The sequence below is a fragment of the Copidosoma floridanum genome, unplaced genomic scaffold (genome assembly GCF_036245765.1).
Source record: "Copidosoma floridanum isolate Cflo_tuat_1 unplaced genomic scaffold, Cflo_Japanese_pri ptg000001l, whole genome shotgun sequence".
Taxonomy (NCBI): Eukaryota; Metazoa; Arthropoda; class Insecta; order Hymenoptera; family Encyrtidae; genus Copidosoma; species Copidosoma floridanum.
Genome location: NW_028321878.1, coordinates 14,778,712 through 14,796,908, shown reverse-complemented (window position 1 = coordinate 14,796,908; position 18,197 = coordinate 14,778,712). Strand labels below are relative to the sequence as shown.

General features: G+C 31.8%; 1 protein-coding gene across 1 annotated transcript in view; it reads right to left on the bottom strand.

Annotated features, from left to right (window-relative positions):
- LOC106642870 (orexin/Hypocretin receptor type 1) overlaps positions 1-18,197 on the bottom strand; it is a 124,447-nt gene that overhangs the window by 8,980 nt on the left and 97,270 nt on the right. The window contains exons 3-4 of the mRNA XM_014357775.3: positions 2,478-2,625; positions 1,079-1,309 (exon numbers count right to left, since the gene is read on the bottom strand). Of these exons, the coding sequence (XP_014213261.2) occupies positions 1,079-1,309; positions 2,478-2,625 (379 nt within the window). The remainder of the gene's footprint in view (positions 1-1,078; positions 1,310-2,477; positions 2,626-18,197) is intronic.

Sequence of the window (18,197 nt, the reverse complement as noted above, 5' to 3'; positions counted from 1 at the left end):
CATACAAATATCAAAAAAATTCATTAAAATAAAAGTACTTTGTTAAAAAAATTCACATTTTAATAACAAAATTGGACGAATATATACCGTTATAAATGATTCCATTTTATTAACATTACTGAAACGTGCTTAAATTAAATAAAATTATTTAGAAAACTTAGAAAGTATTGGGACATAAAAATGTTCAAATTTTATAAAAAATTAACTTAATAAATATACATGAATTCATTGATTTATGTATTAATTTTTTCGTATTAATGTTTGTTAAATAATAATTTATTAAGTATGTAATTGATAAAGTTTTTTGACAATACTTATTTTTATCGTTATCTTACACGAGTGGGAAAGATGTTGGAACTCTTCGCAATAGAACAGGTGTTAGTCCCTCGTCCAATAACTGAGATGAAAAACTTTTATATTTAATTAAATTAATTAATCATACAATCCAAAAGTCTATTGGAATGTAAGCGAGTACGTTTATAAATGATATTTACTGTATATAATATATTTTTAAACGTTTAAAAAATAGTTTAAGTAACGGAAAAAAATTTTTTTTTTAAATAAATATTGTGCATTCGATTTCTGACAATATTTTAGTATTAAATTAAATAAATGCTCTTCAAAATGTATTATTGACTGGTGGGTTGAAAATGTTTTACTAAATTACTCTTACACTAAATTTACCTCACAAACATGAAACATTTTTAAATTACAATAAAAAAAATTTTTTTCATCAACTAACCTTATATAATTCTAATAAATTTTTTCATATCTACACTTATTTATTTCAAGAGATTTGTACTTAAAGTATTGTGCATATGATCATTACATTTACATACTCATGTTCAAATATTTAATAAACTTGCCTATTCTTCGACATAAGCTTTTGATTTATTTTTAAAACAGTTTATGAGATTTGCATCTAATGAGTATTCATTAACTAAACTAATATATTGCGTATTACCGTTGTAATTTATATAAATATTCAATATATAATATCTCCTACGTATTTCCACTGTATTAGCCATACGGGCTAACAATGTTTCGAAAATTTAATCATACCCAAGTATACACTCACAATTATGGCCAGGAATTTCGCCACTCCAGAGAACGCGCGCTATCTGCAAGTAGGCGAAGCTTATCAGCATCAGCGGGACGACGTACAGGCCCACGAACTTGACCCAGGCGACGTACAGCTGGGTGCTTATCTCCCAGTCGGGGCCGCATTGCGTGAACAGATTCGTCTTCTCGCGCACCTCTGGACTTGGTATTAGCGAGAACGTCCTGTAGGCTATGAGCTCCGGTATGTCTGTGTGAAGAAATTATTATACCATTATTGCTGTTATTATTCTACAGTTCTTAGTCCTAAAAAAAATTACATTGGCGGTGCTTGGTTTTAAAAAATTGTGGTAAGCCAAGTCGTTTCGGATTTCGCGTGGATCTATGTTTATGAAATTTGCATCCCTCGCTTTACATATCTTTTCATAATTATATACATGATTCTTGCAGTACATGCAACAGCATTGGTAAATAATTGAACCAGTTTTTGTGATTCAAAACGATATCCAGGGCTGCTGTAAGATTTGAAAAACATTTTGATTTGTTTGTGTTTTCGAGATTAGATGAAGACCGGATGCCGAGCAAAAAATTTTTATAACCAGACAAGATGTGTAATGCAAAGAACAAGGTAACATAATAATATATCAAGATCTGTGGAAAGTAATGGTCTTGTTTTATACTTTAAAAGGTGTAAGAAAGCAGTAGACCGTTAAATTTTTTTTTATTTTTTATTAATTTTACTACTTTGCAACAGTACTGAGTTTAACAATTATTTGGCAATAACTCATGGATAATCAATAGAAATTATTTTTCAACCAATTAAAAACGTAAATAACAGCCAGTGCTAAGGCCTTTTAAAGTAACCATTGTCTTTTTGAAACGAATAATTTATTTAATAAAAAGACGAATGTAAAATTCAAAAAATCGCTACCATCATTTTTCACTTTTGAATAACATTTTTTAGATTCTCAAATATTAAATATGTTTTTATTTTTATTTTAAAAAATCTCAATTTTATTAATTTTCTCCAAGTTGCAAAAACTAGCCTCATGCCTTGGATCTAAAATCAAACTGATAGTATGAATCCAGTTTAGAAATAAGTATTCGAAAATTGCGTAATTTATATTAACGCTTAAGAGCAAGATTTATCGAGAAAAGAGGACTACCGAATTCAGACCAGAATTAAATGAGATCACGTCAAGATTTGCAATTTGTAAACAAAGATATGACTTTTCAAAAATCATGTCTTGTAATATTCAGACAAACTGTATATATTACTCATGCAACAGTGACAATAAAACCTGTATTAAAGATTTTTCAAAACGTACTTCAAGTAGTTGTTAATTGTATGACGTATACGTGAATAGAACAATGATGATAAAGAAAACAATTACATGGTAATTACGTTGAGTTAATACCTATGGTTAGCGCTAGCATCCAAATAATAAAGATGACCTTCTTGGCTCGACTGGTCGTGGACTTGAATTTCAGGGGTGAACGGATTGCGTACCATCTATCAAAGGATATGTAGACCAACGTTCCCACACTCACCGTTACCGAGACAGTCTGAAAATTGATTTTAAGCACAGTTATTATTATTATTATTATTATTATTATTATTGTTATTATAAATAATTGTTGTTTTAATTATTTTATGATCAATCATAATAAAGGTTGTCCCATAAAAATTCTATCTCGCAAAGTAAAAGCGCTTGTGTCTTTGAAACTTTCACCTAGTCGGGATGAAAAACCAAACGCTCGCAGATACTTACTCTAAGTAATAAAAAATTATACTAGAAGTTAAAAAAAAAAGTTTCAACAGGTAATAAACATAACAAATCTTTAGAGTGCAAAATGATGTTACGAGGAGTATTAAAATTTATATGCGAAGCAGCAGTAGAAATACGGCGTGGCAGTCACATGGCTATGAATAAAATTGGCATGCATAAATCGACGGGTGTGAGCGAAATCTCATTTCCAAGGGGAGAAACGGGCGGTAAACTTTTTTTTTGCACCCGCGTTGAGGCAGAAGTTGTCGATAAGTCGAGAAGCTCTGTTGAAGAGCTATGAATTATTAAGCGCAATATTGAGATACACCCAATCGAGCAGCTCAATAAGGTACGGGGACACAAGTACTCTTATATCTTATCGTACTCTATTGTTCACACATATTTTCTTAACATTATGTAGATTTGAAATAATCTTACACTAAAACGTGCGTTAAAAAAATTGACATACCTACGGTTTAAAGTGTAACTTTTAGAACTCACAAAGTGCATCGTCCTTAGAAAAATAATTCATGCGACATTTGGCACTTATTAAGCTTTGCTGCAATTTTATTACTATATGCATACGAAAATCCACAGTACAAAGGCTAGTTTGCATTAGGGATCTAGAAAACGATATGCTCCTCTTCAGTTTTCTTATCCCCAAATAGGGACGATTATTATAGAGTCAAGTAAATCCTTTCTTACCTATAAATCAAGTGCAGGTCGTCCCTATTGTAGTTTGATTGGCCATTTTTTGTGACTACGATATGGTGTGGATTCACACTATGCAGATGTGAGATCACGATTATGTGTTATTAGCTTGAGAGTTTGAGAACTTTAAGGCAGAGCCAATACTACAGCGATATAAATGATACAATATCACTTGAATAACATTAACCATGACACAGAGGCGTTAACAATTTTTAGATTTTCAGATATTTATAACATGCTTTTTGCTCAAAGTTTTAAATTTAAGGTTATAGATTTTCTTTTTTAATCTATACAACATGTACCAACTTTTGAAGAAAATTATATGAAACTGCAACAAGTCTAACTATTAGTCTAAGGAACATATTTTTTGGGTTTCATTCATTCAGCGTTTATTGAGTATTAGCAAATCAAATGTAACTTCATTAAGGCACGGTCCTCTATTTACTAGAATTACCTTATACTTCTAAACAGTAAAAATAAGGTTGCAAACAATTAAAAGTCCCTAAAAATACAGAAATATCAGTTTATCATGCTAGTACATTGATTTTTATAGTTTATGCCTTTCAGTCTTATACCAAACAACAAAATTTGAAAAATATCTTGCGCGGGTTTAACAACTATTGAACTGAACTTAATCGTTGTAGATCTGAGAAAATGATCGTAGGGATGTTGTTGAGTAATATTTTCATAGTTTTAGAGTTTAACTTATTGGTATATCAATGTTCGTGTTATTTACTCGAAATAAGACTTAAGACAAGCCAAAAAAATATTCATTTGTTTTTTTTTATCTGTGCACATTTTTTTAAGTTAATTTGACTTATTACGTTGGGTATTGGCGTAATTATATCAATCGTTGGGAATCATGTACGTAAAGTTGGATGCGTTATATTGTACCACGTGTCAATAAAAAAATGACGTCATGTGTTTGTAAAATAAGTTTTTGAAATGAATAGAGTCAATAATAATATTTTTTATTCATAAACTTCTTTAAGAATGACAATTATGTATAATTGTCACATGTAAGCAGCATTAGAAAACGAAATACTTTTTCTTTACAAAATTATAGGTCACTTTGTTTGCAGCCACAACTCGTAATTATCATGTTTGGAAATGAATGTAACACGATATTATCAGTTTCCGTCCAGCGAAGAATCATCATTTTCGACATATTCATAGGAACACAGCACAACTCTTTTGTACTCCGCTCAGGCATGTGTATGTCCAGCCAAGGCTTCGTTTGAACAACCGTCTAAAAAACAATTTCAATCATTTATTCATTTGGATACATAATAATTTTGCATTCAACAAATGTGCGTTGGAATCTGAAGATTATTAGATAAAGAGAACCTAAGTATAACTTGAAAAAACTAAAGTTCTTGAGTGGCATTTCTTCTAGACTCAAAACCGTATGTTTAGTAAGTTGTAATTATTTTCAGGTTGGTACAGCTAATTTAGTTTCCATAGCAGCGCTCCTTTTATTTTTTAAGTTGGTCGTTGTTTGACCGGCACTATTACTTGCTACACAGTATTACCAAGGGGAGAACAGTGACTATCTGTTGCTGCCATTCCACGAAAAAAACTGGTAAAGTGACATTTTTGTCAAAAATGAGTTATCTATACCTATTGTTTGAGTCTATTTAAAAAATTTATACTTGCACTGTTCCTTTCTTTGGAAGTATAGAATCATCCAGAGCTACCGTTTTATGAAAAAAAACAAGTGACATTTTTATCGGAAATAGGAGTTATTTATACTGATACAAAAAATTGTAAATTAACTTAGAAAATTCATTAGAACGGATTCAGATGATGGACATTTTTTCATGAAGTGGTTTTACACCCACCTCTCAACCATCAGATCCACACAAGTAAAATAAATACAATTTTCAGATACATTAACAAATAGTAATATAACTCTGCGAGTGTGCGTGTGAGGGCTGTCTCATAGTTCGGCTACGCCTTGGGTGTCAAATGCCTGTCTACGTCATCCGAGACTTTCTTTATTTTTACTCCCTAGGTGAGTAACATACTGTTATACTGATGAGCACGCTCCCTGCTCCCTCCCTTCGTTCTAACAAAATAGCCACTAGATTACAAGAGGTACAACTTACGCGTATATAATTATAGAGAGAGATATTGTCAACAAAACGCGCAGAGTTGGATGGTTGGTGCTACTATTGACGCACATTGCCGTTATTTACTGGAGGTCATCAGGTATTGTAACATTGTTGTATTAAATTTCTTTTACAATTTTTATGTCACAGACTTTGATGCACTATTGATTAAGCCGTGATTTTAATTATTCCCTTTTTTCCTATGTTGATATGTGCAATCACATTTATACAAAAAACAGTCAATTCTATTCACTGCGAGGAGGGTGTACTGTATCTCTTTTATCTTGTTTATTTCGGTTTTAGTGCTATAAGTATAACTATATGTTTGTAAGATATCGACAATCACCCGCAGAATAAACTTTAGCCTCATGCCTTCGGATTTAATCCAAACGATTATTACATTTTATGAAAAAGGTTTTAAAACTATACTAAAGAATTTGAGATTGTCAATAAATGTCGTTGAAAAGGTATTCAAAAGGGCTAGTAAACGCGGGTCTAACTTTGCAATCGAACTTTGGCAGGATTCCATCATTAGAACTATTAAAATTTAAATCTCAGTACCAAAAACCCAAGTCTAATTTGTGCTATTGAAAGAAAGAATCTAGTATTTTGTCAATGAAGGCAAAAACTAACATCTAACTATTGAATTGTAAGATCTAGCTATCTGCGAAAAATAACTGTTTTCATAGAAAAGGCAAAAATATAATGTTTCAACATCAAAACGTTGTCTTTGAATCTGTTGGTCAGATTTTAACATGTAATAAAAGGTTTTTACCATACAATATGTAATATTGATTAAAAAATTGTGAATCGATACAAGACACACGCAGTGCAGTACAATAAGCATGTACATAACATACAAGATACATTTATTAAATTATGTCATGGAGCATCTCTTTGGTTTACAATTTCTATTTTATTGCATGCAATAATTGACTTAGTCCAGTTTCTTGTTTTAATTTATAATACTCGTCGGTTATATTTCAAAATTTTTTTTATACCATGCAACTACCCTTTGATCAAAAGGAAATAGAGTCTTCGTCTTTGACAAACATACGTTAATTTTTTGTTTTAATTCAACTTTTCCTAGTCTTTCAACTCTTTTGTAACCTAAATATACGCAGGTAGAAAAAAAAATTCAATAAATTATAACACCACCCATGCCAGAAACATGAAATCGAAACAATGATAATACTACGGAATAAAATTATAAAAGAAACTTTTTTAGCATAATATATAGTTGTAATAAATAAACATACGATCACCAGGAAAAGTTTATGAAGAATTAATTAACTTATCTTTATGTTTACTCAACAGGACTACCGATTTCAATTCAAATCATTCTTAGTCCTGCAACTACAGTGCCACTATTACCTGTGTAAAAAAAAACCAAGCTCCAGTAATAGCAAGATGAACAGCATGAAATATTCTGTTAAGAGTGCTAATCAAAAGGTATGCACATTCTGCGGGCAAACGAAGACCATCACTAATGGATCATTATGCAACGCGTGCTTTTACATGGCAGCAATGACTAAGAACAATCCAAAAAAGAAGTAACATTTAAAAAAAATGTAAAGTGCTTGTTTAAGCACTTCTTTTAAATATTTATGCTCAGAATATGATGTTATCATGTGTGAGAAAAATAAAAAAATTTTTTTTTAAATTGATACCAACATGGGTTTTCTCAACCAAGTAAAATTATTTAAAACTTTATCAAAAGTATTAACGAATCGATATTTCGAACCAAATCAGGAATATTTTACCCCGATTTACGTTATCAAGTTTTTTGACTAACTCAAGTAATTATGATTCAAATAAGCTGAAATGTTGTTCGTAACTTTAAGATGGTTGTCTAAGCTGATGGTTTGCATTTGGACAAGTTTTATGCAAAGACAACATTTTAACAGCATTTTTAGCGCAGCTCTTAGGAAAAAAAAAAACAGTTTTTTAGCGATTAATTTTTTCACATATCTTGTACACTTTGGTCTAAACTTCAATGCAGACGCTCAATAAAGCAAAATATATGCAAAAACAGCGAAAAAAAAGTTTTTTGACTGTTACAGAAATAAATTCAAATTCTACAAATAAAATCTTGATAACAAAATTGTAGAACTCATCAAAATGAAATTTTTTTGTACTAAGCATTAGTTTTTCTCTAAAGTGCTGTCTTAACGATTTAATCGACAAAAATCGTAAAAATTATAGATCTTTTAAAAATACACTTTTTTGTACTGACCAATTTCACCTATAGTGTTATTATAAAGACACTTGATAACAAAAATTGTTTATTAGTTTAAATTCAAAGTTAGCATACTGATACTGAAATTTAGTTGATTATAAACGGAATACTTAAAAAATTGAATCCTATTATTTTAATGACACGTTTTTCTCTGGCACCCCAAATATTGTTCATGTCTTACATGAAAGGCATAGTGTTTTGCATTTTATCTGCTTGTTATTCGTGAGATGGCAGGACCGACCTGCTCTTTTGACATTTTCCTCTAGAAAAGTATGTGAGATGTAAACTCGTTAAATGCAGTTCTTACGTTGCCCGTTCTAAAATTAATTTTTTTAAATAAAAATACAGTACCTACTCATACCTTTTTCATCCTAAAAATCGTTAGTTCTTGGTTTAAAAATGTTAATGATATTAATTCATCCACATACACAGTTTTTGGCAATTTTCTTGATTTGGCACTGACTGTATTCAACCCATTTTCAATAGAGTAGACGAGTTTTTTCGTTTTGAGTAACGTGCCACACGAAAATTGTTTTCAAAGGTTCTCCTTATACTGTGATTTTTCAGAGACTGTGACTACGCATAGTCATTCGATTCTATACTTTATCAAAATGATAGAGAGAAAATACTGATGGAAGATTTAAAATTTGAGCGAAAAAAAAAAAAAACACTTAAAATAAATGATTATTTGAGAGATTCCCACCTCAATCTTGTCAAAATTCGTTTTAAACTCCTTGGGCAGGCGTTTACAGTGTCCTAAACATTGGCCCCGGCATTGATAGGCGTTGTATCTTACAGGTGCGATGATGAAATCCATATACAACTCTTCAAAATTAACGAAATAGTTTAGCCTCTTGCACGGCTCAGCATCCAGTGCCTGATAAAGACTGCCTACTTCCTCCTCTTGGTTTGATTTTACAGTATCTACTCCCGTTGTCGAGAAATATGATTCTCCGGAGCTCGGGCGTTTATTCACTTTGTCCTCGTCCACCTTTGATTCCTCACGTCGCATGGCACGCTCGTAAATCTTCATTGGATTTATTTGCTTATAAAGTATTACCATCCCTGAAATTGAGTTCAAAAATATTTTAAGTTTAGAATTTGACATTAACTTTCCACTCGCTGTGAGCACAAGGATTATTCGATGAATAGTGACGTAGTAACGTGAAAGTTTTTTGTCTTTTTCAGTATTTTTTTTCTTTTTCTTTTTTTATACAGAAGTATGCAAACAAACTATTTCATTAAAAAATATCTACTGAAAAAAGTGAAATCTTTAGCTTTTCATGATCCTGATATAGTAGAATAAAGTAAGACATGCACCATAGCCAATTCACTTGTTAACTTTCATGTGCTGCAGTCCCATTATCCTCTATTAATTTCAAACGCATTGGATTATTAGAAACGTTGATTAAGACATATACGGGTTTGAGTTTGAGACTTCAGTAGGCATTTTTACTGATAATAGTTCATCTATTTTTTGAAAGTTAGTTTATTAGTAATTTAAAAAATTTTTTCCTATCAAATTTCTTGTACAACTAACAGCCACGCATGTTTAGCACGATTTTTTTTATTGCACTAATATTTCTATATTCTCTTTAACATTTTATTGGGTTCGCATTTATATATTTTTATCAATGTCTTATCTAGTAAAGGTATTGTATCGATTTTTCTTGGAAGGTTTTTATTAATTTAAAAAAAATTAAATTAAGTCGAATTCGATCAAATCTATTGGCCTACCAAAGTATAGTCTGGTAGAGAAATTCAAATCGTTGACGATGTTAATGAATTAAAAATGAGTCAGGGTCGCTATTGAAGACGATTCAAATTAATTGTATGGACTGCTATTAAGTAAAGTGAATTGATTTGATCTGGCCAAAAGAGCCGATTTAAGTCGATAAACTTCAACGCCACTTTTTACTGTTAAAGTTGATTCATGAACTACACTGGCACGTTTATGAAATAAAATGAGAAAATTTTTTTTTCAAGCGTGTATAAAAACCTAATTAAACACAATTGTGATAGATAAAAAAATAATTTATGTTAAGGAAACATTAGGCTAAAAGAAACTGTATGTTACGATATTATTTCTAGCCAACAACTTTTGTACGAATTTAGACTAAGAAACGTATACTTACCAGTATCATCACCACTGATCACTGCGAGAATCGGTTGCTTGTCTCTGGGTTCTTGATTGCGACGAACATAATCGATTTGTATCTGTTGGTTATCCATTGAAGTTGTTACAAGTAATCCAAGATTCGGTGATGAATGTAGCCACGATTGCACGGCTACAGTTACATCGAATATCTGCAAAGGTTACATTTAGTTTATTTATAATCCAAACCAGGCAATGGTGCTTCGATGCATTATTGTGATCAATAAAATACTAAATAAAATAATAAACTTTTCTTTCCCTATGAAAGAATAGTATACTACTCACCTGGGGAGGGGAAAGGTAAGGACAGTTCATATACATACAATTTTAAAAATAACGTTATCCTACTTTGGGCGTTTTTTTTTAAACCTTTGGAAATTTACTGCACCTTCAGTAGAAAAAATCGAGTTCACACCTGGTGCGCATCCAACCAGAGCAAGCACAATGAGTTCCTCGGAGACATACGTCACCAGGTACGAAAACTACTATTTTTTTCTCTAACTTTTGTGACAGTGGAGAGATGAAAATTATATCGCTGCCACATTTCATAGGTCAACATCTTTCTCGGTTACTATTTGGTTGACCTCCCCTGTTCTTTTTCGTTGATCGTTACAACCAATGCTTTCAAATTTTGCTGCCTGAAGGTACGGGGTACTGAAAATATTCGAAAAATAATAACTCACCTGCCATCCGGAGAAATCGGCATTGACGTACTTCACCGTCAATAAATAGTGCAGATGAGGTTCGTCCAAACTGCGATTTGGTTGAACTTGGTAGACCCTAATCTGCATAAAAATAATCATATGATTAGTTAAGCGCTGAAAAACTGCCCTTCTGTTTGCTAAAATACTTACTTCGAATAAGGACAAAGGCATTGTCGAGGAGTGCAATACAGGAACCGACAAATTTTTTTTGTACAAATGCAGTTCAGCCCGCTGTATCGTGCTGGTGTTCAATTGTTTTAAGCTGGAATCACTGAACGTATACAAATTTGGGGACGGATCTTCCACAGCTGCAATAGATCGTATTGGCAAAATTGATAGAAAGTTTGTATTCGTGGACTTATACAATATGAGGTATAATATACCTTTTTCAAGGAAGCACTGCACGGAGTTAAACAATAATTTTTCAGCAGGGCTAGCCTCCATACTCCAAATGTAGAGCTCTTTCATGTACAGCGGTATAATCTTGTCATTTTGAGCTAAACTCAATTTTTGTTTGCTAGAGAGTAAAACTGTAGCATCGATAATTCCAATCACAACTAATAACACCAAAAATATCGTGATCGACGACATAATATCTACTCTTCCTCAGTTCTTAATGTATACGATAAAAATCTCAAATCCACTTTTAATGCTATTATTTGCGTTACAAAAAGAGTACTGCAATTAGAAAAAAAAAAAAAAAAAATTTAAGGCCTGTAGTACGAATATTAAAATTAAGTTGAAACAATGTCGCGGACACACTCTTCAGAATTCAATTTGAATACACAACTATACCATGCAAATAATAAAAAGTCTTGAGAAACATACTCGATGTTTCAGAATTGTTATACGCATTACTGCGCTGGCTTATTTTCCCCACTCAAAATATGTTGGTAGTAGTACATATTTCGTTGTTAAATGCTTAGTTTTGTAAGTATTGGACAAAATAAAAGTTTAAAAATAGATAACCCTCGTTCAATGTGTATCGATGTATCATACATCATAAATATTAAATACAAAAGCAGTTTACTGATTGGTCAATATCACTGAAACTTCTATATCACGTACTGATATGCGCTTAATGAATAAGCTCCCGGCAAAAAATTAACCCACAATAAAAGTCCAAGTGACATGCAGGTGAATTTCTTTGTGCCAACAATGTATACCTTTTATTCTACCTTTTTGCAAATTTCTTTGGAGGTTATTTTAGTTCTCACTGGCTTCTCTATTTTCATAGGATTTGTCTATTTCTCAAACTTGCCTCGTGGCGCTTTCGCGTTAAACGACAAGTATGTGATGAGAACTATAATTGCAGCGCCCTTCACTTCTTTACGTGATGGTAAACGAAAAAATATGTATTGATAAGAACATGTTGTGCTGTTTAGGAAAATGTTTTAAAAATAATAAAGTTTGCGAATTTTTAACCTTGTACTGTTTTATCCCTGCATGTTTTTACTTTTTTATTGATAAAAAAATGTAATATAAATCCATTTCACGCCCAAAAAAAAGTCTTACCTGTACTTTAAGAGGGATTTCAAAGAATCTGGCACTTTTTTCAGATCGTCTTCTCAGAATCGACTAAGATTTTTCTAACTTTATAAAAACAACAGAACAATATTAGATACAAAGGCGTACAATTTTCTTCGTATTCTTTTATTAGTTTTATTTCAGAACCTTGGCTTAATTTTTTTCTATTTGATTGCTGGTATCGACAAAATATCTTTTTTTTTTTATTTGAATACTAACTTAGTTAGGATTGTTTTTATCAAATGATTATTGTTTCTTAAGCTTTATATAGATTTAAGAATAACAAATTTATCTTAAACAAACCTGGGACATATTGGCGTGGACAAACTCTGATTCAGCATGCCCAAAAAATAGAAAATAACTGAATTTAATAATGTAATTTTTTAAGGAACACCAAGTCCCTATAATTTATGTTAATTTGATTGTAATAAAAAAACTCAGTAGGTCAATGCGGGATGGATAGCTGAAAAATTCGAATTCCTTAATCGAAAAAAGATAGTGAATAATCGAAACACTGAAAAGACCTTCAAATAACCACTCATTTACTGCCAGTCTTTGGACTATTAGTTTTCTATTATAAAACTTTATGGATAAAAAATGTCATTAAGATTACCTGCCAAAGTTTATATATACATACAGTATCTTAATGTCATTAGATAATTTTTTACTACAGTTTTACGATACCGTAAAAACTTGGAGATAATTTAGTGATTAATCCGACCTTTACAATATCTATCGGATACGTCCAGTGCAATGCAAAAAAATGCTATGGTTATCGACACTTTTAGTTTGACACTACTGTAAGAGACTAATGATAAATACATTGTATTTATTTGAAACTTAATAACTTGATTTAGTATAATGCTGTCAGATCAATAATTTAGTAGTTTTCTACACTTATTTAGTTCTAAAATAGCTTAAATTATGATTTAATATTTTGTTTCAGCTTTTCAATAAGTAAGTAAATGTAATAATGAAAAATTAGGTATTTTCCACTCCATACCAATACGTACACAGTAAAAAATGTATTCTCTGGCTTAAATTAAATAAGATTTTGAAGCAATGTTATACTCTTTTGTATTATTTTTTAAGTACAGCCTGAAAAAATCGTACATCGCGTCGACGAAATGCTACTTTAGAGTAAGTGTTTTATGTACTGTTTGTTTGGAACGAACAATTCAACATAACACAAGTATTAATATCATAAAAATTAAAAAGGGCGCCTTTTCATATTTTCATGATACTGATAAAGATATAAGGCAATATTAGCGATTTCGCACGATTTCAATACGAATAAAAAAAAATCGTCTAATGTAACTAGAGATATCATTGATTTTGCAAGAAAATCTTAATTGTTACGCTTTAGAACCTAGATTTCATACGAAAAACAAAATTTTTACGCATTAAGACCAAAATTATAATAGTTACTTCGACGTTTTACTATAGTGTTGTCGTTGGCAAGTATATCGACAATAAAAGTCGTCTCAAGACTAGAAATATCAACGAATCCGCACAAACAACAGAATTTTACGCTGTCAAATCGCGATTTTGATAAGTGCCTTCACTAAGTGAAAAGAATTTAGAAGGTGGTTCATCTCTTGTAATACTTAATGGGAATTAAATAAATTTTCGAATAACCAAAAATATTTATATTTGCATGAAAAACTCAGCTTTTTCGCAGTAAAATTAAAATTTTGTCGGTTGTTTCTGTATTTTTTCTTGTAACTAAATTAAATATTTAATAAAAGATACATTTAAATGGTAAAGCTGTCAGTTGTTTATACTAAATTAAGTATATTTATTTTTAAATGCATGAGGTTCAGTTGAATGTATTGCGACGGTCAAGTTAATTGATGTTATGTATCTATTAATTTTAACTAAAATTCATAGATTTTTATGGTTTAGTTTTTTTGTCTGCAATATTTAGAAATAAGTTGAAATTGAGTGATATTTAATTATATTTTTATAAATTTTGTGTTGAGATTATGAGAAGAGTCTAAATTTATCGGTTAGACAGAGCAATTATGAAAACGTTGTCTTACAAAAAGCGAAAAGGGTATCTCTAATATCGGATAAGCAAGATTCATCTACTCCAAAAAAAATTGTCTTTTTGTGGCATGGCGAAAGTATTTTATTAGTGCAATAGTTTTTAATCTTGGACTTTTTTTCTGAAAATTTTGAGTTTGGAAGCATAATCACGGTAATTTAAAAGTAATCACATTTTCCCAGAAAAATAATTCTATTTTCTACATATTGTGAAAGCGTAAGACGGCCAAAAAAAGTATGTCACATCTATTTTGTTTTACGTACACGAATTTTTCTAAATTTTTTTAGGACGCCAATAATCAAAATCATTACCCAACATATGCTTCAAGTAATTTTTTTTCAAAGTTTGGAAATTCTTAAACTGATGTCCCTGTAAAATCGCTTGAGTTCATCGTATTAGGAAGAATAAAATTCTTGCAGCTGTGGTCTATTTTCCACGCCAACCCCTATTGGATTAGTCCTTGATAAGATCCAACGATTTTGAAGATGAAGATAAGGAAAATACATGACTATAATATGAATCTCTTAAATTATACGACAGGGAGCTACATTAGTCAGTATTTATTAGAGTTCTACAGTATATTATATTTTGTAGACGAGAAACCAAAATACAATAGTCTTATCTTAGGTATAAAAAAAAAAAAAAAAAAAATTATAAAGCAACTCCAACTGTAGTCAAGAGCTACATTTTTCTATACATCTTAGAGTGCTTCATCGTTCAAGGCATGCATGCACATGTTACTTATGCCGCTCGTAATGTAGCTTTTTACCGTATATCTACAAAATATACGTCGTCCACGTAGGTACGGAATGCATACACCATGTAGCACTGCGATACTGTGTAGGTATGTTACAGTAGGGGGTTGTTGTTTCATTTTACAGCCTCTACCCTCCCCTGTCGTCTCCACCCCATACTTGGCTCTTCGTAGAAGACGTGATCTCTTCTTTACTTTACCTGATGTACATCTCTTTCTCGTAGTATATACCTGTCTCACGTTTTCTACCTGTCATACGTTTTTATATAAAAAAATATTAGAAAGCCACGTATCGTCAGTTGTGTGAAAGAAGGTGATATTAAGATGATATTATAATGATTTTAAGTTTCGAAAGGTGTTACCTTCATTTTTATTGAAAAATTCACTGTACTCAATTTTTTTACTGAAAAAATTTATTATCATGTTATAAAAAAATTTTGAATGATGTTTCGACTTCAATATAATTACTTTCTAATTCGAATTCAGAGACTAGATCTTTGAAGTTTTTAGAAGTACGAAATCGAGATAGTACTGATTATTTTTACTCGAATACAGATTCTACATATTTGAATATCATGCGAGTTAGCATTTTTTTCGAAAGTTTAAAATCGAGATAGCACCATCTCCCGGTCACACGAAATTTATTTGAAAATGAGCAGTATTGCAGAAAAAAAGTTTACTGAATAAAATTTATTCACCAACACAATAGTAATACTGCCACTAAAAAGAATTTGAGACAGCTATGACTATTCGTAACATTAAATCAAGATTTACTGAAGCAAACTAAGTTATGATGACACCAACTTTATTTTAATTTATTTTTTAACCGCATAATACGTAAGCTTTCCAATTTAAGCATCATTGGTACCCATGAAAAAAATATACAAAAGTCATGCAGTCCCGTTATAGGGTGCAGGCAACGCATATAATATATATACACATCCATGATTCCCTACACGAACCAACTATCCAACTAATCGCTCTACGGAGGTATAATTTTACCTCCCCGTATAGCCTATCCCCCAGCAATCCGAGAATTTCAAAAACACATTAGAGCCATCAGATAGAGAGATGATCGAGACGAGAGGGGAATCCTCCGGTAATCTAAGCCGCTACTGTGTTTATACCACACATATATATTTGTGCTCCCTCTCATGCACGTAGTAAACGCCCCCATATATATATTCGTACACGTACACGTGATATCAACTTGCTCGATCTTACCCCTCCGTCGGGCTGCTTGACTCTTTATTGTGGAGCAATTCGAGATCTAAAGATTTTCCGCCCAACTGACTACAGCAGCATTTGCGGGGGATGAGATGCAGGGAAAATAAAATGAGATCGAAGATGGAACGGATTGAAAATTCAACGAGGTGATGGGTATAAAGGACAGTATTAAAAAGACATGGATATCACGACTTTTTCCTGTTTTTCTTCAGTTCGCTCATGCACAGGTATAGGATCAGACGCAGCTTCTTACGTGCATGACAAAAGAAGAGATAAAAAGAAAGGAGACTCCATCAGCATTGGGGTTGAGGCGTACCTGTAAGGTGCACGTGTGCGAGAGCGTAACGCGCAGATAAAAAAAAAAAAAAAAAAAAAGGGGAGAGTAAAACCTTTTTCCCTTCTCGTGTGGTATATATATATATATATATATACACGGCAGTTACCTCTACATTTCACTCCACGAGTGCCTCTCTTCAAAGTCAACAAAGAGCGCAGCAGCATTTAGGTATAAGCAGAGAAGAAGAAGGTATATATACATCAACTTGTATGGTGGTGTTAAGGTCGAGCTGAAATTTCAGTAAATCCCCAAGTTTTGTCCACTGGGAAAAAGTCGATCGCAACATGTTATATCTGTATACGTATAAGCAAAGATAGCACGTGTGCGCGGGTAATAACTTTGGTTCTAAAAAGCAGCACGTATAGCTGCGGCCATAAGTCACAGGGCGCGTGTAGGGTATAGAATATGAGGCCGCGCGGCGACTGAAAATCGGTGGGTGTTGTATATAGCATGTATATGTATTTATCCATATATTACATGTGGCTAAAGGTTGTTGGCGAACGAGTACGCGAGTTTGTCTGTAGGTATATACGTCACGTTACACCCTATGGCAGAGGAGAGGTTGCCAAGTGTGCATGCGCTTGCAGACGTGTATGTGCTTTACGAGCTGTGCAGTTGTACGTTGTACGATGACGTGGTGGGTGTTCTGTATTAGGTGCTGGGTCCATTTATGGATTAGATTGTGCCTTGATTTTTTTATTTTTTCGTATGTTTGTTTGGAAAAAGTTTTATCCGATGTCCATTTTTTTTTTTTTTTAGGAAATGAAATTGCGCGTGACAATCGGAAAGAAAAAATTTAATTGGGTGAAAAAAATGCAAAAAAGAAAAAGAAGAAAAGACGATGGAACGTGTGATTTGTGCTGTTTTTTTGTAGGGCACTTAATACGTTGGTATTACGATGAGCGGGTTGCTTGTCAGGGTAACAAATGCAGCGAGCCCGTTGACGAGTGACTTAGTCGTAGAAAAGAGTGTCTGCTTGTTTACGAAAATCCTATTGTTTACGGATAATATTTTTTTTCTTTTTTTTATTTTTAATATATTTATATGCAGTTTTATTGGTACATGTTGTTATCATTTTTGTTTGGTGATGGAGTGTATCGTATAAAATTTCATTTATAACTTGACACTTGCTATTTGAATGGGGTAAATATATTAGTATAAACTATCAGAATGACGGCACTCGATAAATTGGAAAAGAACATTCAAACGCAGAGAAAAAAAATGTATGATAATGAAATCGAACTACACATTATACTATACATCGCACATGTTGGAAATTCTATGAGTAAAGAGTTTACACTTGAATGTAAAGATATTTGTAAGGATATTGACGAATAAATAGACCAAAAGAGTATAATAGGAGTATGATTGTATTATTATTATTATTATTATTATTATTATTTTTATTATTATTATTATTGTTACTATTAAGAGTAGAAAATAATGGAGTGTTTGTGATAACAATAAATAGCAAAGATAAGTTTTCATAATTTTTATGTGTTTTTAATGAGAAATTTAAGTAAAAGAGCATTACTAATCACTGAAGTATCGCATTTT